The sequence below is a fragment of the Silene latifolia genome, chromosome 10 (genome assembly GCF_048544455.1).
Source record: "Silene latifolia isolate original U9 population chromosome 10, ASM4854445v1, whole genome shotgun sequence".
Taxonomy (NCBI): Eukaryota; Viridiplantae; Streptophyta; class Magnoliopsida; order Caryophyllales; family Caryophyllaceae; genus Silene; species Silene latifolia.
The window spans coordinates 153,016,649-153,038,326 of NC_133535.1; the positions used below are offsets into that span (position 1 = coordinate 153,016,649).

General features: G+C 37.9%; 3 protein-coding genes and 1 non-coding gene across 6 annotated transcripts; 2 read left to right on the top strand and 2 right to left on the bottom strand.

Annotated features, from left to right (window-relative positions):
- Positions 1-413: 413 nt before the first annotated feature.
- On the bottom strand, positions 414-8,419 carry LOC141606414 (starch synthase 1, chloroplastic/amyloplastic-like). Of its 2 annotated transcripts, none has more exons than XR_012526710.1 (15): positions 7,748-8,419; positions 5,587-6,152; positions 5,047-5,124; positions 4,755-4,879; positions 4,539-4,620; positions 3,768-3,941; positions 3,459-3,540; positions 3,160-3,251; positions 3,008-3,070; positions 2,842-2,931; positions 2,307-2,431; positions 2,114-2,222; positions 1,965-2,026; positions 1,156-1,737; positions 414-1,114 (listed from the first exon to the last, which is right to left on the bottom strand). XR_012526710.1 is itself a non-coding variant. In XM_074425531.1 (15 exons), the coding sequence occupies exons 1-15, from the start codon at positions 8,076-8,078 to the stop codon at positions 848-850; spliced, it is 2,175 nt and encodes a 724-aa protein (XP_074281632.1). In that variant the 5' UTR covers positions 8,079-8,419; the 3' UTR covers positions 414-847. The 2 variants fall into 2 exon arrangements, 1 of the variants encoding a protein (XP_074281632.1); XM_074425531.1 differs by having other exon boundaries at positions 414-1,003; positions 1,698-1,737.
- Positions 8,420-10,663: 2,244 nt separating this feature from the next.
- Positions 10,664-16,548, top strand: LOC141606415 (protein DEFECTIVE IN MERISTEM SILENCING 3-like). The gene is made up of 8 exons (XM_074425532.1): positions 10,664-10,895; positions 12,038-12,178; positions 12,710-12,824; positions 13,428-13,665; positions 13,818-14,009; positions 14,097-14,417; positions 15,109-15,334; positions 16,231-16,548. Exons 1-8 carry the CDS (start codon positions 10,875-10,877, stop codon positions 16,270-16,272), a joined length of 1,296 nt encoding a protein of 431 aa, XP_074281633.1. The 5' UTR covers positions 10,664-10,874; the 3' UTR covers positions 16,273-16,548.
- Positions 16,549-17,459: 911 nt separating this feature from the next.
- Positions 17,460-17,531, bottom strand: TRNAQ-CUG (transfer RNA glutamine (anticodon CUG)). The gene has a single exon. It is a non-coding gene; the product is annotated as a tRNA-Gln (tRNA).
- Positions 17,532-17,752: 221 nt separating this feature from the next.
- On the top strand, positions 17,753-20,735 carry LOC141606416 (uncharacterized). 2 transcript variants are annotated; one of them, XR_012526711.1, is made up of 4 exons: positions 17,765-19,371; positions 19,696-19,849; positions 19,953-20,163; positions 20,282-20,735. XR_012526711.1 is itself a non-coding variant. In XM_074425533.1 (3 exons), exons 1-3 carry the CDS (start codon positions 19,622-19,624, stop codon positions 20,404-20,406), a joined length of 564 nt encoding a protein of 187 aa, XP_074281634.1. In that variant the 5' UTR covers positions 17,753-19,621; the 3' UTR covers positions 20,407-20,735. The 2 variants fall into 2 exon arrangements, 1 of the variants encoding a protein (XP_074281634.1); XM_074425533.1 differs by having other exon boundaries at positions 17,753-19,849.
- The last annotated feature ends 943 nt before the right edge of the window (positions 20,736-21,678 follow it).

Here is a 21,678-nt window from a genome sequence, read left to right on the forward strand (position 1 = left end):
CGTGATTGTATAACCACGTACTCAAAGTTAAAACATACTTAAACCCGATATGTCCCGCTTTACCCGGTCCGAGTATAATAATCGTACTTAACATGGCATATTTTGTTATTTCAACTTTCAGGCATAAACAATTAAACATTAGAAATTTTCCAATAGTATAACTTGAAAAGCATTTTAGGTTATAAAATACTTCATTCATCTTCATCATTTGTTTGTCTTTGATTAAAATCTTAACGCAATTATTGCGATAGCGACTGCTGATTAGGTGTTTCTATGATGTGGACTACATGATAGCTCAAATTAGTTTTTTTTTTTTTTTTTTTTTTTTTTTTTGTGGCAGCTGATAGCTCAGATTAGTTACTTGCTTAGGGTCCTTGAAGACTTTAAAGTAAAACACAAACAATGCTACTATGTCCATGGGTGATTTGCATCAATTCCTTTATTAATACTCCTTTGATGCAAGGAAAATTTTAGGATAATACTCCGAATACAAATAGGTTACATAGCCACTGAATAGATGCTTCACAATAGATATTACACTGCACAGCAAAGGCATAGAGTATATACCAAATGATTAATATATATGATCATGAAACTCGGAAAAACCAGTGAACCACCCTACAAAAATGACAAACTAGGAAAAAGGCTGATTTCGCGTTCTAGACTAAAGCTTCACCATGGCGAACCAGAGATCTTTTGGTTTCCGAACACGTGATCCAATGCTTATAGATGATATACTAGTGCATCTTCCGATATCTCAACAAGCAGTTTTCCGTTCTTATGTCTAAACTCTTGTTTACTCTTTCCTAGTTTGCGCAGTCGGTGTTCCATAGTTATAACTAATCTCTCAGCAGTAGGGTGGGTCAGTTAGGGCCCAGCCGAAAATCTGCTCGTACTGGGCTGCAGCACTGTCCCATGTTGAATCTCTTTCCATGCCTCTCTTCATCAACCCGGCCCATGAAGGCTTGTATTCACGGTATGTTTTCAGGGCATTTCTCAAAGACTGCCATGCAATAAAACACACAGTGCTAGCATCGTTAATACAATAACTATGATTCGATACCAACATCTTCATCTTAAACACAGGTTAACACAGAATGTTATGTACTCACAACTCACTATCTCAATAAGTTGTTTATTCAAGATGCTAAACACTCACTCTCAAATACGTTTTTTATGTTTGCTTTTGGATCTGAGGACGGTAAATGCAAGTATGGGCTCAAGACTCTCAATAAGTTCTTTACATTTATTTGCAATCTCACCGTTCCCCTTTACCCATAATTGCATTGTCCCCTCTCTCTATATCCATCTCAGCCAACCTCCCTATCTCTAGGCTCTAGCCTGTCCGAATCACCAGAACCCTACTGTACCCCTGCCTGGCTGCCTTTCAAACAATCGAAACCCCTTCCTTCACCCACGAAAATCATGTGGAGGGGTTTTCTAGAGTGAGGACGGGGTTGTCGTGGATTTGGTCTGGGGTATATGGTGATTTAATACGCCAGGAATACCTAAAAAATTTTAATGGTTGGGACAGAAGTAGTATTTTTCGCAAAAAGAGATCTTAATGGACAGTCACCCCTCCCCAATGCCCCTACGACTTGCTTCTGCGGAAACAACTAGCAAATCGGCAAATCTGATAGTCTGAATATGAGAACCCAAGAAGAAAATCACATAGTAAATTAGTAATGTATACTCACCGCCAACATACTGTCCTTCGCTAAGGGAGCAAAGGCCCACCTGACAACACAACAGATGACACAAAGTGAGTTTTTTTAAGATAATAACGGCATCAAATGAGCTACTAAAACCTACACCACCACTCATATTTTATTTCATGGAAAGTATAAGAACAATCCACACAATTGAAGGATCCTTCATAAGTTCATGCTACTTTAACAATCCCGCTTTCCGGCAACATATAAGCTTGAGGAACTATTTCTTAAGATAAGTAAGTTAAGACATACCCAGTACCAGTGCCGGTGCCATCAGGCCCAATTGAAAATGGATTGTACGTTTCAACAGTATCCTGAGGAGTAAGTTTCCAAACCAGATTAAGTAAGGTGTCATAAGCAAAAAGTTCTAAACGACATAAACTGTCAAGGTCAACTCTCACCCGAAGTCCTCCAGTACAATGAACTACCGGCACAGTTCCATATCTCATTGCATATAGCTGATTTAGTCCACAAGGTTCAAATCTTGATGGCATCAAAAGGATATCACACCTGCATATATAATTTTTGTTAGCAAAAGTAGAATATTATACTGTAGTGACCTAGTAAGACAAGAATTTCAATGCATTTGTTTACCCTGCAGTTATTCGATGAGATATTGGGACATTGAACCCAACCCATCCTCGAAACTTGTCTTTGTATGCCGCCTCAGTCGCTCTCATCCAATTCTCATATTTTGAGTCTCCTGAGCCCAACATAACCTGAAGTAGCGTATATGTTTTAGACAGAATTTGATAAATTACTACTACAATATCTAGGAAAATAGTTTACTTTAGATAAACAATTTCGGTTCTCTTGCATGAGCAAGATTGCATATTGTATCTTAGTTTGGTGTTAATGGATGCCAATTGGACATGACAATTCTAGTGGATTGTATTTTGAAGCATAAGGTCTCTCGTAAGGCCGTTTTACGCTAAAATACTGTAAAATCAGTGTATTTTCCAAATACTCCTATCAAAAACTCGTTAGTTACACATGGTTTTAAAATAATAAACCGCCTTACCTAAGTATCTTGATTTTTGAGAGCTACTTAGCCAGAAACCTACACATCGAACCCTTCCTGGTTCTTAATCGAGTGGATAATGATGCAAATGTAAAAATATTTACTTACAAACTGCACATCGTCTTGCAGAAGCTCCGGCATGGCTGCTTGAATAATATCAATGCCTTTCTGGTAGTCGAGTCTCCCAATAAATCCAATCTACAAAACCCACATCAGGTTTATTGAATGTGTAGTGCAATTAAGACTTCCGCCCATATGAAAGAATATGTCTCACCAATGGGCATTCAGGTTTGATAGGAAGACCAAGCTCCTTTTGCAAGGCAATTTTGCATTCAGCCTGAAAGACACAGTCAACCAGTTGACAAACAAGATGATTTGGAGATCATCGGTGATCTAGCATTCAAGATATATGAAAGTACATGAGACCTTTCCAGAGAGATCATCGATGGAGTAATGGGCTGGAATATGAACATCGGTAGATGGATTCCATTCATTTACGTCTATACCATTTATAATCCCTGGTCACCAAGTGAAAACAAGATTTCACAAAATTTGCATATAACAGACAACTAGTCAAGTATGGTATATACTTCGTAATATCAGAGAAGCAAAGGAAAACAAGGATGAATGTCCCGACTTAGTTTTGTACTGAACACAAGATTATAAGTTGAGATGTGACTACATGTAATCCCCAAGTAGTAAAACAATAAATAATGCATACATACCATTCAGAACAAATTTTCGGCTGGTTAGTAACTCGTGCAAACCATATCCACCCTCCACAGTTGTTACTTCCCACGAATATCCCTGTTTCAAAGCTCAATGTACAGACATGTTCATAAAATAAGCCTAATAGACATTAAAAAAAGGTTCTAACCAAAACAGCTAGAAAATTGCGACAGATTTGTATGGCTACCATCACTTAGCTATAAATCTCGTGACGAGATCACGAGAGATATTGATACTACTTTGAGAATTCCTGATTTTTACTCCCATAGAAGCAAAATATTAAAAAGAAAATATGAAAGTGTCACCTGGCTAACTGTAAGAATCCGATCAGACGTCACAATTGCCCCCTTGAGAATGTTGACAGCTTCACCTTTGTCAAGTTCATGTGCTCTTGCCCACTCTGGAAACACCCACTCAAGTACCCCGTACCAATGAGGAGGCACTCCTAAGTTATCGTATGTAACTGCAGGCTCCACACCCTTGCAAAGTTGAATAACACTTCAATGATCAGCACTACTAATTCTAGGTTATCCCTCTTTGAAATGACGAAAAGCATAGCAATATTATTTTGTGCTTTTGTTGGGCAATTTCAGGCTCGTATATCCTCACATACCACTCACCTCTAATCAGTAAGGATGATAGAAAAGTTAACATTACAGAAACGAGTTTCCTAAAAATAGGAAAGGGAAAGAATTTAGTCTTTGGGGTAGCGGAAGTGTAAAACCTTTTATATAGGAGGCTCAAACATACCCGATGGAGAGTAGTCAATACTACTACGCATCTAACTGGGCGCATATATAATGTCCCTAAAAATATAAACAAAGCTCACTTTATCATCTTTGCGCGGAATTCAGGATAGCAATTTATTTATCTCACAGTATTTTGGGATTTGGGGCAGCATTCGTTACTCCTTGTCTCTAAATAGCTCGGCCCCCAGCCAAAAAGTATATATTCCCTCCAAAGAGTATAGCATAAAACTAAGAACTAAACAAACCACTGGGAGAATCTCAAACATTATAAAAGAAACTACGCAACTTAGAAGTTGCAAAAGCTGGAGAACAATATGAGCCACTTACTTGATGAGAAAGGTTGTGTATAACAAGTACACTCCGTGCATCCTTGTATACTCCATATGGACGGTATTTAGATGCCAAAAGTCTGCATACAATGACACGTTATCAGTTCACTGTGGTTAAACAACATTGGTAATTTCATTAGAAAAAGACTTACAAAATTTATACAACATTGGGACTAAGAGGTGCAAAGAAAAAAATGGTGATGAATGCACATACACTGATACAAGACCTGCGTGCCAATCATTGACAAGGAACAAACACTTTTGTCCATAGGTGTAGCCTCCAAGTGGTAGGACAAGAGGTGCTTCACAGGCTGCATGGGAAAGCAAAGTGAATCGGAACTGTCCAAATAGGACAGGAACAATATGTTAGCTTATTGCATAAAATCAATCAAATGCTTAAGCTGAATAATAATTGATCACACATTACAGTACACAATCATAATCAAAATCACAATCACCGTAAATCTTACAAAGATTAAAGAGCTTATTAACAACCCAGGATATACCTGATTATCGCCGAAGGCGCCTGAGCTATCGCCATAGGGATTTCCGGGTCGGTGATATGACGGATGATCAACAAATACCTGAAATAGTGAAATATTGAATGACAGGGTTAGTATATCATGACTCATGAGATATAAACAAGCGTAATGTAAATATACATTGATGGTTTGGTCCAAGGTTCTCAAAAACAAGACAAGAAGAGCACTATAAAAGTATAAACCTTCTACCTCCATCCCATTTATAGTGTCATCATTTGACTTTAGAGGTCAATCGAAATTAACTTCGATTTATTTTTTCTCTCTCCCTATATGTGTAGAGATAAATGTAATATAATCACATTTGATTATCAACCGACTGTTTTCATACTTGTATTATTTTGAAAGGGTTGTGTAGCTAGAATATATTGTGAAAAAACAGTGGTCTGAGTTGGTATCAATTGACTACCAAAGTCAAATGGAATGAAGGGAGTATTGTTCATTAGGAAGTAAGAAACAGACAGGATATCACATTTCGGTCGTACAATGGGTGTCTAATGTGCTTACCCAATCAACACCAGCTCTGTACTCATGGAAAAAGGCTACTTCTTGTTCCCCACCGAAGCAATTGACCTTGATACGACAGTTGGCATCAAAGGCTCCAGCATAAACCTTATCAGCAGCAGTCCCATGTATATATCTAGGTGACACTACCATAACACGATGTCCCCGTGCAGCTAGAGAGATAGGCAAAGAACCACACACATCTCCCAAACCTCCGGTCTTGGAATAAGGTGCTGCCTCTGATGTTACAAAGACGATATTGTAGGTTACTTTGCTGGGAGTTGTTACTTCTCCTTTAACCACACTTTCTTCTTCTACTTCCGCTATTTCATCTGCAACCTCGTCTTCTACAACCTCTTCTTCCACAACCTCGGTATCTTCAAGTACTTCTTGTTCAGCGATGCTACTGGAAGACACGCTGGCGGAGGAAATTTCCTCTACTTCACTGGTAGTCTCTTCACTTACTTTCGGATTTTCTTTTTCTTCACCATAATCTTCTTCTTGTACTTCGTCTTGCTTATCCAGATTCAGTGTTTCATAAGCATTATACTTAACCAGATCTTTTTCATCTGTGTTCAGTTCAAGAAGCATAATCAAAATGTGGCTACTTAAGTCATGACCTATTGACGAAATTAAACAATGAAGTAACTAGGATCCTTGAAATATCAATACGAAGTGCTTAAGTTTCCCACCAATATGTTCGGATCATAGCTGTTTGACATTTGATATTATATCACACATTAGAAATAACTTAATCCCTTATTTGACTTCAACACAATGCAGGCATAAATTTGGTCAAATCCATTAAATTTTCTGAATAAGCATTGGGGTTATTGTGTATTGGGTCCGTCTTACTTGTACGACGATTGAAAATCTGACTGCATTCGGCAGACTGAATATCCAGCATATGCACTTACTTGAACTAATATCCCCCGTCTTAACCAAGACAACATTCAATTCATCAAGCTAAAATAGCTAAACTACCATTGTCCCACAAAACCATCACTAGTCCACACAACAGAAAAAACAAATCAGTCACATGAAACTTCTGGTAGATGTCCAAAAGCAAGGTGTTAAAGGACACATTGGTGGCCCATGCCTCATGATCTCGACATCTCGTCATAATAAATTGTACAGTATTTATTTCTGAAGTAATCGCGCACCATTTTAAGGTTTTTATTCTTAATAATCTAAGTTAAATGATGCTCAATCAGAAAACCCTTTCTCCAACCTCCCAAGTCCCAACTTTCCAATTGCAATAATAAGATTATCTCGTCATTTATTAACAATGTACTCCGTAATCCGTATTATTCAATTGTTAACATAAGCAATTTGTACACTACTGTCTACAATACTAATTAAAAACTAAAAACAACAATACTTCCTCCATTCAACTCCACTCTACTTATTTCACATTTGTACACTATTCACAATTGTGTATTCAATTTCGATTTTCTCTCGATACGTAAGTGGAAATATATTCATGTGGGATCTTGTTTGATTAAATCTTTACGAAAGACATTAAAAATATCTAACTTTTATAATTTTTACAAATACGTAGTTAACGATATTTAGCGCGTAAAATACGCGTTGACAAACATGAAAAAGGAAAGTGGTAGAGTGAGTTGAATGGAGGAAGTACATTACAAGAGATCACTCATTACTCCAAAGAGTCCAAACAATTGATTCAGCACCATTAACAGTCGCTTAAATACTAAAAGTCGTAAACTTGGACTCGTAGACAACCAATATTATATCCAAGGGCACTAAGGCCAATAAACAATGAATGAAACAAGCAATATCGAACATTTTTAATTCACATTACTAGAATGCCACCTAATTAACTTTATCTTTTATTATTGTTCTCAATGTACGCAATCTTACCTCTCTGAAACTTTTTGATGTACGCAATCTTACCCTTTACTGAAATCGCAATTCGAGATTGTTTCCCATCATAGACCCCTAACCAAAAATATGACAATTATCTGTTTCCTCACCTCAAAAGGTAATGATATAATTTCAATTTTCAAGTCTTTCTGAACCATTTGTTTACCTTTTTTATTCTCTGTGACCGTCTTTTTTATAATCTAAGTTAAACAAATGATAATGACGGAATGCTAAAACAAACACAGAAAGTGTAAATGCAAGAAGTGAAAGGACAAACCTGATGGAGAAAGCAGGCGAAACCCAACAATGGACCCATCAGAATCAGTGATAGGACCAATCAAATGACCTTTTTGCCCTTCATCTTCAACCTCTGTCTCAACAGTTGATAATTTAGAAGAAGACCCATCTTTACTAGAAGCAGAAAACCCAGCATCATTACCAGAAGACTTAGTTCTTACTGCAAAAGACAGTCTTTTTTCACTTTGTCTCCAAAAACAAGCAAAACCCACATGATTAAACCCTCTAATCTCTACTTTTCTAGATAAATTAAGTGCTGTAGATCGATTAAAACCCTTGAAATTACATGAATTTAATGATAAAGACTCCATCTTTAATGATTAATGATGATGATTAAGCAAATGATCAGTAAACAAGGAAAAATATTGAATTTTTTTGTTGTAATTTGGTAATGTATTAATTGTGGTAGTGATTAAGTGTTGATTTTAATGAAAAAATACTAAAAATGGTGGAATTATATACAGTGGGCAGTAATGGGAGTGTGCTGTGAGATATTTAAGGACGGATCTAGCGTGAATGCAGACAAGAGACAACAGCATGGTGTCACATTGTGACAATCACCCGGGATAGTGAACTGTGTCTGTGATAATTTGGCACTTTTTCCTATGTTTTATTCACCAACTTTCATACTTTCTTCTCTAAAAGTCCTAGTGAATTCATGATCGTCCACTTTGGTCCTATCTAGGCCCGTAACTAGGTGTGGTCAAAACTCAAACATGTTGGTCAACCCGACCCGATTTTTGGGCCGTTCTTTACCCGGCCCATGTGACGCGTGCCAAACCCGGCCTAACCTAACCCGTCAAAAACTATGGTCGGGCCTAGATCGAGCAAACCCAACCCGACCCGCCCTTAATCCGAACTCGTCTCTCGACCCTACCTCAGGCCGGTTCCGGGTCCAACACCACCAGGCCCGGCCCCGCCCCCTACCTCAGGCTGTTTATGGATCCGCCTAGCCAAACTTGGCCCGCCCCGCGACAGTCCGGCTGGAATATTTGACCGTCTCTACCCGTAACCGAGAGAAGTTGACTCATCGAGCCCTCAAAATCGGTCCAGCCAAAACTCGACTCGAGTTCGGACTAATCAATTTTGAACTCGAGCTCACCCAAAGCCATGCTAATCCCGTGCTCGAGCTAAATTTTTGAGCGATCCCAAGTCCACCCAAGCTTAAATTCGAATCAGCTCGGCATTTACACCCTAATCCCCACTAATTTTCACCCAATAACAAAGTTCAAGCAAACTATGAGATGGCTATGCAAGTTTGGGTTGCCTATAGGTTGGGTTTAATTTGGTCATAAATAAGCGGGTTAGTATGTAACACCCTGGCCCAAACCTCAAAGTGGGAGCAGTTACTCATGGTAATTTGTCAGACTGTATACTTGGGGTCCACAGATCAAAACACGTCATTTCCAACGCTTTTTTGGCTTCGCTTATGCGCATTCCAGACCCTCCCGGTAGGTGAGCCATCCTTAAATTACTCCCCAACAAGCATGCTTAACTGTGGAACTCTTATTACGGGCTCCAAAAAAAGAAAATGCACTTTGTTATATGACTATTACTTTACAATCCATTTAAGCTTATCACTTATCCGCTTCACTGGGGTACCCTACATGAATAACCTCTTCAGTTAATTTGAGATGTTACATAGTGAATTTGGAACACATTTGGCTCATGTTTTTGTTAATTTTAAGCTCCACCGACAATGTAGGTTTTTTCTTTAATGATTTCACTTGATTATATCAAACTTGATTGAATCAGCATTAGTCTAGCCAAGCATTAGTCAAACCAATAATAAAATCCAATTTGATTGGTCCCAACTCCCAATCAAATATAAACATAACACAATCAACAATTTAACACACCGATATTTTAGCTCAGTCATCACCCACATAAAAGACAAAATAGTCTTAATATTCAACTCAATAGTAAACCAATGTCCTCTTATGATTTAACCTAATATGAAATTACGAGACAAAAATTAAAATGAGACAATAAAATATCTAATAACTTATCCTGATAATAACTAATAAGAGTTGACGATAAACCCAATCTAATTATAACACCCCTAAATCAAATCCAAAACGACTGTTTGACCGTGGTTGAAAATGATGAGGGAAAGGTGCTTTGGGGTGTCACGGGGGTTGGTATTCGTCGTTGTTAGAGACAGAAGCAATTCTCATGGGACTCACTGAGGCAAGGAGCAAGGAGCTGGCGAAAATAGAGATCGAGAACGACTTTTTGACCGTGGTTGAAGATTTGAGTAAGCGAAAGCAAGGCCGAAGTGATATATTTCTTATTTACGATGATATTTATTCGTTATGTTCTTGTTTTGATGTTGTTAAGTTTAATTATGTTAGGCGTTTGAGTAATAGGGTTGCTCACAAGCTTGCTCATGTTCGACCATGGTCCTTGGTAAGCGTAGTTGGGTTGATGTACTTCCGTTAAACATTGACGAGCTTGCGTCGTTTGATTGTGCTAATTGCTATTTGAGCCCTCTTGGGTGTTTTAAAAAAAAAATCAAAAACGAAAATAATGTTAACATGAATCCAACTAATCACCCAAATTGACGGTTGCACATAAATGCACTTTTAAAAACTACCGGGACACTAGAATTATATGTAATGGACAACAATACCCCTAATTCTATTATAGTGACAGGTTGGAAATTGAAGGCCAAATCAGTCATATAAAACATAAATCTAGTGTCCCAAACATCTTCCACGTGTATTTGAGGCCACCCAAATTAACACTCCGGTAGTCAACTACAATTGAAAAAAGGCATTTATTTCGAATACGGGTCAAGTTGGCTCGAGCTCAATTCATTTAAAAAACATTCATTTATTTATAGTCAAGGACCAGATTATGCCAAATCAAGTTTCGCCAAAAAATCAAATTAGTTAGGATATGGTAAATCGGGTCAATATAGATCGGATCATTCAAATCGAGTCACGAGGTTTAGCTACTTTAGCCCTCTAACAACTCTTCAAACGAATATTTGAAGCTCAGGTGCACAACTAATCAAATTGAGAAAAATCAGAAAAGCGTTGAAAGAGAGTGCATAACTGCTGCATACGAGTGTGTGTTTAGCGTCGTCAATTTGCTCCACGCAAATGTATCCCATGAATTCTCCGGCAAGTTTTTCTTTCTCCCCTTTTAATTTCTAGGGTTTATTTCCTTTAATTTTTTATTTAATTGTATTTTTATCCCACCATCAAATTAGTGTGGCATTGTAATTAATGTTTGAGTTATGATGCTAATTAATTTCTGTTTAATTGATTGAATTGAATTTTTATTTAATTGTATTTTGCATGTGAATGTGGGATGTTAAATTAGTTTTAATTTTTCGAGGAAAGAAAACTAGGTCGATTCCTTAGGTGGGTACAACCCGTTATATCCTTGTGGTTGATAGAGGAGAGTGAAAGCCGATGACGTTCAAACCGTCTAGAACGAGTAGCGGGTTTAGTAGGGTACGAGTGTTCAAAGTTGGTCAAAAAGTCAACAACTTTATTGGCGTCGTAGAAACTGTGTATAATCACTACCTCATGAAAACCAGTTGTTAAAGCTGAGAACTTTCGTCCCAGTCAATTGTTGTCTTTTGGTTTTGACACAAAGATCAAGAAAAGAAGAAGAGACCAATTATTAGATGACAATTGGACCAAATTGAGTGTGAATGATCAAATTGTTCTTCAAATGCATTTCTAAAATAGAAAGGACAACAATTGACCGAGACACCCTAAAATGGAAAAAGGACAACAAATGACCGGAACAGAGGGAGTATATAGTATAATCGATAGCCTCTAAGCCCTTTATCACGACATCAGTAACGTCACTGTAATTGATTGAAGTGGGTATTGATAAGTGGCTTGTAGGAAGGTATGGACTACGGAGAACTTGTAACCGACAGTACTGTGAGCACTGAGCAGATGCACTTCATAGCATCTTAATCTTCATTGGGATCACATTGCCTTTGTAACCAAGTTGATGGTTGTTTTGGTAGATTGCGAAATTTTATCTAAGTAAATCAAACACTATGAATAGAACGTAGATTTACGTAGAAAGCAAGGATATGGGATCGTAGCCAGTTCACTGGGACAGTTGAGGGTTCATACTTGTTTTGCGAGTCTTCTTGATGCAAGAAATGAGCAGTTGTATGTCTACATGGTATTTTGCGTGTTTTATGCAAGAAATGGTCGTTGTATGTTGATCGTTTAATCGTATGTTGTAAATGCTTATAATGTTGCTAATCAATCATTCACTTGTTTTGTCTTGACAGATTCCATTGAATTCAAAGGCATTAGTTGTCCATGATATTGAGGCCTTAAATCATGTTAATCCGAATAGCCCTAATGTGAATAGTGGGAATGGAGTACCCAATGGAGCTCCTTTTGCAAATAATTTAATGACTGGTACAAAGGTTGGTGCTGTCAATGGTTGCTCAACTGGTAGCGAATTTTACTAGTAGATTTTGTCATTTTTTTGCTTCCACCATTCTTTGTGTTCTTAACGTTTTGCATGCCGTGCTTTATGAGGACACTGGACACTTGACGAGAACCTGAAAAAGATAATACGAAGAATTAAAGAAAACCATTCATTCATAGCTTCACAGCCATTTTGACAGTTACTTTCGATGAGAATGTTGTCCAAATTCTTTTTAAAAGCTCCCTCCATTCAATCAGGTTCACTATGTTTTTCAAAGTACGTGTGGAGAATTTTGAAAAATATCAGTGAATTGAAGTGAATCGAGGGAGTGTATTTAAATAAATTTTGATTTACAGTTCTTAATTTAATTTCAGTATGGCTCAGTCGGAAAAAACCTTTCCAGGTTCTAATCAATTGAAGGGGAAAAGTCACATCCGACCCCCTTAACTCATGATAGACTGAAGTCCTAACCCATTAAGGCATTGTGGTAATGTATTTGTTGTTAAAAGTTGATTATTTCTGTCAGAGATTGCAAGATGAACTAGAGAAGACTGGGACTAAGATGAGACAGCACGAAGACAATTTAAAGTTTTTGAAGTCTCAGAAAAATCAGCTAGATGATGCAATTCTAGATTTGCAAGGTAAGGTGTTATTTTCATGGCGACGAGCTTCCTTGTACACCATCTTGCTCATATCTTTTAGTAGTAAACTAGTAGATATATATTTGACATGATGGTGTGCAAAAGAAACTAGACCTAAACAAATGTGTCCTAGCTGACACAAGTAAGTTGAGACTAGAAAATCTATCAAAAATGTTAGTTAGCTCTTTAGCTCCCTTATTGCATAAAGATATTAGCAAAGTATGCACCTTCTATGTAAGGCTAATGAACGTTGCAGAGTCGCATGCATAGGCTCCCTGTACAAAGAAATTGAGGATTTCCCCTCATTTTAACCTCCTTAAACTCCTGTGTCGTTACATTCTATGGCGGGATTATTTAGACATGAGAAATAGGAGATCTCTTGGAATGCTCCTCTTATTCTTGATCTTCTTTACAGTGCTCATCATGCATGTAATTTTTTTCCTAGCTAAAATTGTCATGTGAGGAAACTAGATGGTGGGTACTTTTATGTATACTTTATTTGATTCTGTAAGACATTATAGAAACCTGGGTGCTTCCGAGGTTGCTTCTTTATCTTGTCATTTGCGCACAAGAATAATGGACCACATTTTTGCTCCTTTTCAGTCAACCTTGGTAAGTCCCTTTCCTCAGGTGCACCCAGTACTGAAGATGGTGGTTCTTCTCTTGGCCGTAGTGAGGAGGAAACTGTTGAGCAAATCTCGAAGCATGAAAAATCTGCAGCCAATATTTTTTGCCAGCTCAAAATCTGTCATGGTATCCAACTTTCTAATCCTGCTCTTTCGCAAGAACTTCTTGGAGTTGTTGCTACTCTGGGAAAAGTTGAAGATGATAATCTCAGCAGGTAAAACCTGGTTACAGAAATGCTTGCTTTAGATAGTAGAAACTAAAAGATCAATTTGATGGTTAAAAACTTGTAATCCAGGTTACATTTTAATTAAAGTTTTTTGTTAGACTAATATTCCTCCATTTTTCCTTTTGATATTGTCAACTCAGGCTTTTTTCTGAATACCTCGGTTTGCCCAAGATGCTGTCAGTAGTCTGCAAGACTTATGATGGCATCAAAGCCTTAGAGACATACGATTTTGATGGAGCAGTAAACAAATTTACTGGTCTTTATGCGCTTGGATCATCAGTTGGGCATTCGTTGGAAGGACGGTTTCTCGTGATCTGCCTTGAAAATTTAAGGCATGGTTTCAATAACTCCATATCATTGTGTCAGTTGAGCTTCTGTATTCAGTCTTTTCTAAATTCTAACACTTTCTTTTTGTGCAGACCATATGCTGGTGAGATAATAGCAGATGATCCCCAGAAGAGACTTGATATATTACACCCAAGATTGCCGAATGGTGAAATTCCAGCTGGCTTTCTTGGGTTTGCCGTAAATATGGTTCATATAGACAGATCCCATTTATATTCTTTGACTTCCAGTGGGTGTGGGCTCAGAGAAACATTGTTTTATAATCTTTTCTCACGTCTTCAAGTCTATAGAACTAGAGCTGAGATGCTTGTTGCTCTTCCATTCATCACCGATGGAGCTGTTTCTTTAGATGGTGGAATGATTAGCGCTACTGGTGTCTTCGCCCTCGGTAGCAGGTATATCTGCTATTTGATACTTTAGATACTTGTGTGTGCATCTGATCCTTGTATACCCATTTTATAGAATATATGAATATATGATGTAATTTTCACTTTGACTGCTGTGGACTTGTGGTGTGGTCACCTCCGTAGATGAACTGTCTTGTTAATTTTGGGAACTCGGAAGTGCTAGTTGTAGTTCATGTAAGCCTCCCAGGTTCACTTTGTTAGTGTTGCTGATTATTGTTCCCATCTGATTACCAGCTTTTTGTTGGTATTTGATGTGACTTCTTTCTTCTTCACACCCATATCAATTAGGAACGAGGTTCAAGCTCAACTTGATCTGCTACCGAACAAAACTTTCAAATTGACATAGTTCATTTCCTACGACACTTTTCTTAAGTGGTTTAGCTCTGGTATATGTTTATTATCAGGGTGGCGTTTTCTTGATAGAACAATTAAGCTTGTGTTTTTTGGGTACCTGTTTAAGTTGGAGAATTTTGCTAAGCTTGTTATCACGTATCATTATATCATTGGTCATGTCTCAGATGTTCGGAGACTTCGGACTTAGATGGTCTTTGTTCATAATGAGTTTCCTTAATGAGCTATTTTGGTTTATTTTCCGTTTCCTTGTTTTTTTTTTTGGTGAAGTTCAGCACTTAGCTAATCATCTACTGCTCCAACTTTTTCTTCACCCTTCCCTTGAAAGGGAGGATGTAGGTGTAACGTTCCCTAGATGTTCTGGAAAGGATCGTCTTCCTGTAAAATATTATGAGCTCGAGAACCAGCTCAAGCAGAAGAAATGGGAAAAGGATAGACTTCAGGAAGATATACGTAGAGAACAAGCATTATTGGATCAACAAAAGTACAACTATCAATTGCAAAAGCAAGAATTTTTAAGATTTATTGCTGACAGCTCTTCTTTCCTTACTCAGGTAATTCTCTTACATTTCGAGCCTTTGGCATGGATGAAATGGGATCGTGGTTATATGAAAGAACTGCAAAGTCCAGCTGGCTGTTATCTTTGTTGGACAATTTGACATGCACCATCACTTTTACATCCTTAATTTGGATCTTGAGTCGCTCTAAAGACGGTCTTATGTTTAATTTTATATGAGACTAACTCATCTGACTTACAAATACATGTGTAACTGTTTAGGGCTGTTTCACAGAGGTATTCAATACCCCTAGAAAACTGTTTTTAGTAACTACCGTAACTTGTGTCGGGGATATAATTGTCATTAGTGGGTTTTACATGAGATTTTCCATCTGACTATAGACCTCACCCATATATCCATTAGCCCAGCTATTTAAATTAATTACCCTTATTAAGAAATTTGGGTTCAAGTCCTTGGAGCGGCCTCTTGCCAAATTACACCCTTCCCCAGACCCTCGCTTAGTGGGGACGCCATCGTGCACCGGACTGCCCTTTTATTATTAAGAAATTTCGGTCATTCTCAGGATAATATTAGTATGAGACCGTCTCTCATATGAGAATTTGTAAATTTTAACGAGTAGTGTATGAGATGGTTTCATATGAGGATTAATTGATGGTGTCTCACTTGTAGAGCCTACCTCATAGTGTACATGTTTTTGTGATGAAATTATAATCGGGTTTTGATTCCTGTGCCTCTATTCGCATTTTGAGGTGTGCGTCCACCCAGGGACGGTTCTAAAGGATGATTCGTCAGCCGACCCCAAATCATTTTGGGATTAAGGCTCTGATGTTGTTGTTGTTGTTGATTGATTCCTGTGCCTCTAGCACTTCACCAGTCAGCTTTTACTCGAGTTTTGCATATAAAACTGAATAGCGTTGTTCTCATTTTGGCAGCATCAACTGCAGACAGCAGGACGAGTACAGACTCCAAGGTAATAACGTCATGTGTACCAACCACCCTGTGTGTGGCCGACAGACTCAAGCTTAGCGTTGCTTTTAGGTGGGCCCTGGTCATGTCAGGTTCATTTCAAGGATCCCCAGTAGTTGTTAGTTTTAGTTTTCCATAGAACTTTGTAAAGTACCACCAAATGCATGGCTCGCTCAAGTCTCTTAACTTGTCCGGTACTCCAGTAGGGAGCTTGAACTCGGGTTGTGCGATACTCATCCAATAACTGGTGTTTATAATTTTTAAACTTCGGAATTTATGATTGATTTTTGGGGAATTCTTTAAGCAGTGAACCACGCTTGATTTGTATGATTGTATCAATCGGAAACAAGCCTGATTTGTTCATGGGCTGGCTAATAGCCTGTATGTCCGGGCCTAACGCGTTGCTAATTCAGTTCTAGTTGCAGTGTTGCACCGCAACATTCATAATTTTGTGTTATGGCTTATGAGTGTAATCACTGCACGACTTTATCAAGTAAGCTAACTAATATACACGGAAACAAAAAGAGTAATTTGGTGTAAACTGAAGTTTCGAGTTCAATTTTTTTTCTCCAATCTTAAATCATATTGGGATGCGGTCTTGTTATAAGATACGAAATTAAAACCAGATCTGCTGATTTACTTTTTCCTTTGTTACTCTCCAATTTTGATTACTTCGAAAAGAAGTCCTAGCAGCCGGACAAGGTTGGACGTATGACCCTGAGAGGAAGGAGATGCGGACTAAGAGGAAAGGACGCAAGTGTGACCACTTTTCCGCTGAAAAGAGGGCTCGATTACAAGAAACGTAGATGGGAGAAGATGAAGGAGGAAGAGTCCAATCCAATAACAAGTAGATTGATCCCGTCAAGTCCTTCACTTCAAAATTCTTTCGCGAGAATATTATTAGTTTGACACTTGCTTTCATAAGTCGATTCCAGTGGCCGATTTCTCCTCACTATGTTGTACAGACGGAGTTACTTTTGGTCATTTGGATGAAATCAAAATATATTTGTTCTTGCAAAAACATCTCATTCATAGATAAAGATTGATGTCTTAAGAGTTCGGGTTTTGATTCGGTTTCATATATTCCAGTGATAGTAAAGTGAGCCAAAAAAAAACACGCTTCAGCATAAAAATTTATTCCTATAATACTGGTATAGTGGTATTTGACGTATATTTACAAAAGGAAAAAAAAATAAGGTTCTACCGAGACTTGAACTCGGGTTACTGGATTCAGAGTCCAATGTCCTAACCACTAGACCATAGAACCATTGTTGATAAAAGAGTTGCAAATATCAATATTTAAATGGTTAAACTTACGCAGACTAGTTACTTGAGAACGTTGGGCACTCCGAAGTACGAACAACCATTCAACCACAGCATTCGTAGACAATAATTGAGTATCATTTGCCACATTTTATGATTTTTCATTATTTAGAATCGGGTTTCAATGTTGATCAACCAACGCTATGCTCTTAAGTCTTAATGTTATATACGAAGTACATTTTAATATTTCTTCCAACTTTTATTATTATTGTTATTATTATCCTAAACTCGTCTCATGCAAATTACAAAATAATCGAGCACAATGCCTGAATAACACAATCGAGCACAATGTAAAATAATCTCGGACAAAGTAAAATAATCCTTGGATAGTTCGGAAAGTTGGGTTTGGTCCAGTTACCAGACATCCAATCCAAGACCGAACTTTTCAGATCCGACTCTCAATACAAGTCTAAACCCACCGGAAGAACGGTACCAAAACCCGAAACCGCAAAATCCCCGAAACGTGTTACCCGACACATAATCACAACATTTGTCAATTGTAACACCAAAACAACACAAATACACAATATCACATGACAAACAACTCAATTCAACCTCCTACATTCATCACACATTCACACTCCACCAAATTAATTTCCTTAATTAATCCTTAATTACTCCATTAAAATGACGAAGCGAGCAGACAGAATAATGGATGAGAGATGCAAGAGAACGGGCAGTAATTGGCGATGCCCGGAGAAAACCCTGCCCGGAAAAATCTACTGTGAGAAGCATTACAAGTACAGCGTTTCCCGCAATAACTGCCGCAAAGTTAAGAAAACTTCCGCTGTTAAATGTGATTCTTCTATCGTTGTCTCCGCCTCCGCCTCCGTCGCCGCCGCTGCCGTTGAGCCTTATCGCCCTGTTATTGATTTTGATGCCGGAGATGGCGGCGGCAGCGGCGGTGGCGGAAATGTTGGGGGTTTAGTTAATGATGGGGAATTGATGGGGTGGTTGTTGGGGGATAATGGATGGAATGATCAATTCGCCAATCGTGATTCGGGTGGCGGAGGACGAGAGCGAGGACGAGGAGGAAATGACGATTTTACCCTTGGTCGAGAGAGTGGTGATGGATCTTAGTTAGTTGATATGATCAATCTTCCCTTTGTGATTCGGGTGGTGGAGGATGAGGTCGAGGAGGAGGAGGAAATGACGATTTTACCCTTGGCGGAGAGAATTGTGGTAGAATGTAGTTGATATGAAATTATGAATGTCTTTTGTAAAACGGTTTTACAATGTTGTCGAGTTTTATTTATGTAGGACTGTAGGAATCCTGTGTCTGTAGCTAATTAGAATGTTCTTCATTAATGCAAGAAGTGTAGATGGGAGAACAAAGAATGGCTGCATTATTTGATTTGATCTATGAAATCTTGTAAATTTCGATAGTCCTTTTTTTTTTTTTTATATTTTATATAATAATAAAGTCACAGTGATGATGCAAACGACTTACATTACGACTTAAGAAATGAGCAAGCAAGAATGCGTCTTATAATACAGGCGATTAGCAGTAGCATTGTCCGAAATAGATAGTGCTGAACTCCTGGTATGCCTGTCGTCTGTCGATTGCTAAGGTAGTCATCTAATGGCAAATCAGAGCTTACTGAAACCGAGTGGAGCTTGAAAAAAGGCAGCATTCTTGTAATGAGGCCTACAGGGTCGAGTAATGCGTAATCTTTCTTACTGGTGACTGTGGTGTGATAGTGCAGGCTCATTTTATATTCCTTCTGGTTCTTTAGGCTGGTCACTGGTGCGGATTCCGCATAGACACATAGTTAATCTTCTAGGTATACACTGTTTATGTTTCGGTAATTATATAGGAACACTATTAAATTTGGAAAAAGGAACAATTGAATTATGGAAAGACGACTATATATAAATACGGAGTATACTGTATGTATTTGTTATTAAGACTTGCCTTTGAGAAATTACCGAGTATAATCTATAGAAGATCTTATAAGTTATCTATCTGACATCTATGGATCACTTGCTACACGGCAACATTCCAACGTACGAATTATTATTATCGATTTACAGATGTTTATGTTTATGTTTATGTTGCTGTTGTTAATACTGATTTTACATGGGGTTTGGATGTTATTGGATTGCAGTGATGAAGATGAAGATGAAGCTTTTAATTGGAAGGTTGACGAATTCATTGCGAACATTCCATATCTGACATGCCCCGAACCAAATCCAGGCAGGTTTATGGATGTCAGAGCGCTATGCGACAATCTTGCTTTGGGCTATGTCAGGTCCAATATGGTACTACTAATTATTCTTCTATTTGATTTGATTTGATATTACCCCGTTTCGATCAATAAGTGATAAATAGAGGATTTATCCGAATTTTTTTGTGTTTTCATAGGGTTTGGACTACGAGTTTGTAGAATTTGCCTCACATTTAATTCCGGTTTTCTCAACTGCACACGGTGATGGGCTTCATTTCAATTTCTTTGCTCGGCAAAAGGCCGCACCTTACTATTCTCCGCCCGAGCTTTTTTTTGTTGATGTTGCTAACGGCGACCCTCAGACAGTTATCCGTTGTGTCCCTCTGCTCCACCAGCCTTATTCCCTTGGTATATTCATCCTAATCATTCTTCCTCGCTTCTGATAATTTGAGTTTTATTTGCGGATAATTGATCTTTTTTTTTGTCACTTAAGCTGAATTTAGTAAATTGTATTTTCTTTTGACAGATGATGTGAATAGACCCCCAAAATCTCACGTTTTCCATCCAGACAACGAATATTGCGTGTATTGTGAGCACGCCAAGGATGGTTCACTCGAGAAGAACTTCTGTCTTGCTCCTCCGTTGATGTAGTAATAATTATGCAGTGATAATTATGGAGACATATGTGGATGCAAAACTACAGGAAGCCAGGAACACATATATAGCGAATCTTGGATCGACTTTAGTTTCAGACTGATTGTGCTTTTGAATATTTATTTATCTTGTGGCATCATCATTTTTTGTTTGATCCATCATTCGACTCTTTCTCACTGGATTGCGCGTAATGACTTTGCAAACACAGGGTATATTATGAATTAATCGCTCTTTTATAATTACAGGTGCGACCACATTGACTCAAGTACATTGTGAATTAATCGCTCTTTTGTTGTCAAAGCCGCATTTGAATGATATGTCATTAGTCATTACCCTGAGTCCTTTGGCAGTTTGTTCAGCCTGTACCTTCTCGTTAGGAGATTATATCTAATATGTGACCGCTGTGGCGCTCTGCAGCAAGGCATCGTGCCATCATGTACATATATGAAGTTCAGAAATGTTAGAAGGAACAGCGAGTTTTTTTTTTAATGTTCCTTATAATCTGAATGTGGTTTGTTTTTATAGCCGCAAATGCAATTTTTTTTTGGCTGTCAATAGAAATAAGGCTTCTGATAACCGATCTTTGATATTCTCACTGGATCGTCAATGTTCCTAAGAAAGGAGCTCGTAAGCATCCTAAGGGTGACAACATAAGGCTTCTGATAACCGATTTTTGAAACAAAGAACACTTTAGATGATTAGATCAACCTAAAGACTAAGAGTGCATGACTACTGTGGAAACCTGTAGGGCTCACAATCTCACAATTTTACGATGTCATTTTTCGATCTTGCTCTTAAGATTGTGACAACTGACAACCTATATAGTACGAGCAATCTTACAATGTTATTTTTCAATCGCAATCATTTTCTGAGGTGGATGTTCTCCTATATCATGTGATTTTTATGCAATTCTTATATCCTACACCCATGTGTAGGATACTCTATACTCCCTCCCACTCCCCCACTCCCCACTCATCCTCAACTTCCATTTTTTTTTTTTTTTCACAAAAAATTAACTTCCAATTTTAAGAAGCAGTTACCACTATCATATTTAAGTGTTTTGTAGTATTGCATTCACGATATAATACTATTATATTCAAATAAATTTTAGTGAATATGACAATGTTGTATAATGAATATGCGCTTTATAATGTGATATTCACATTATCACACTATTATATTCACTTTTAGTTTAGTGAATATGACAGTGTAGTTTGATGAATATGTATTATGTAGTGTGATATTCATCTCGTGCCTCTATTATATTCA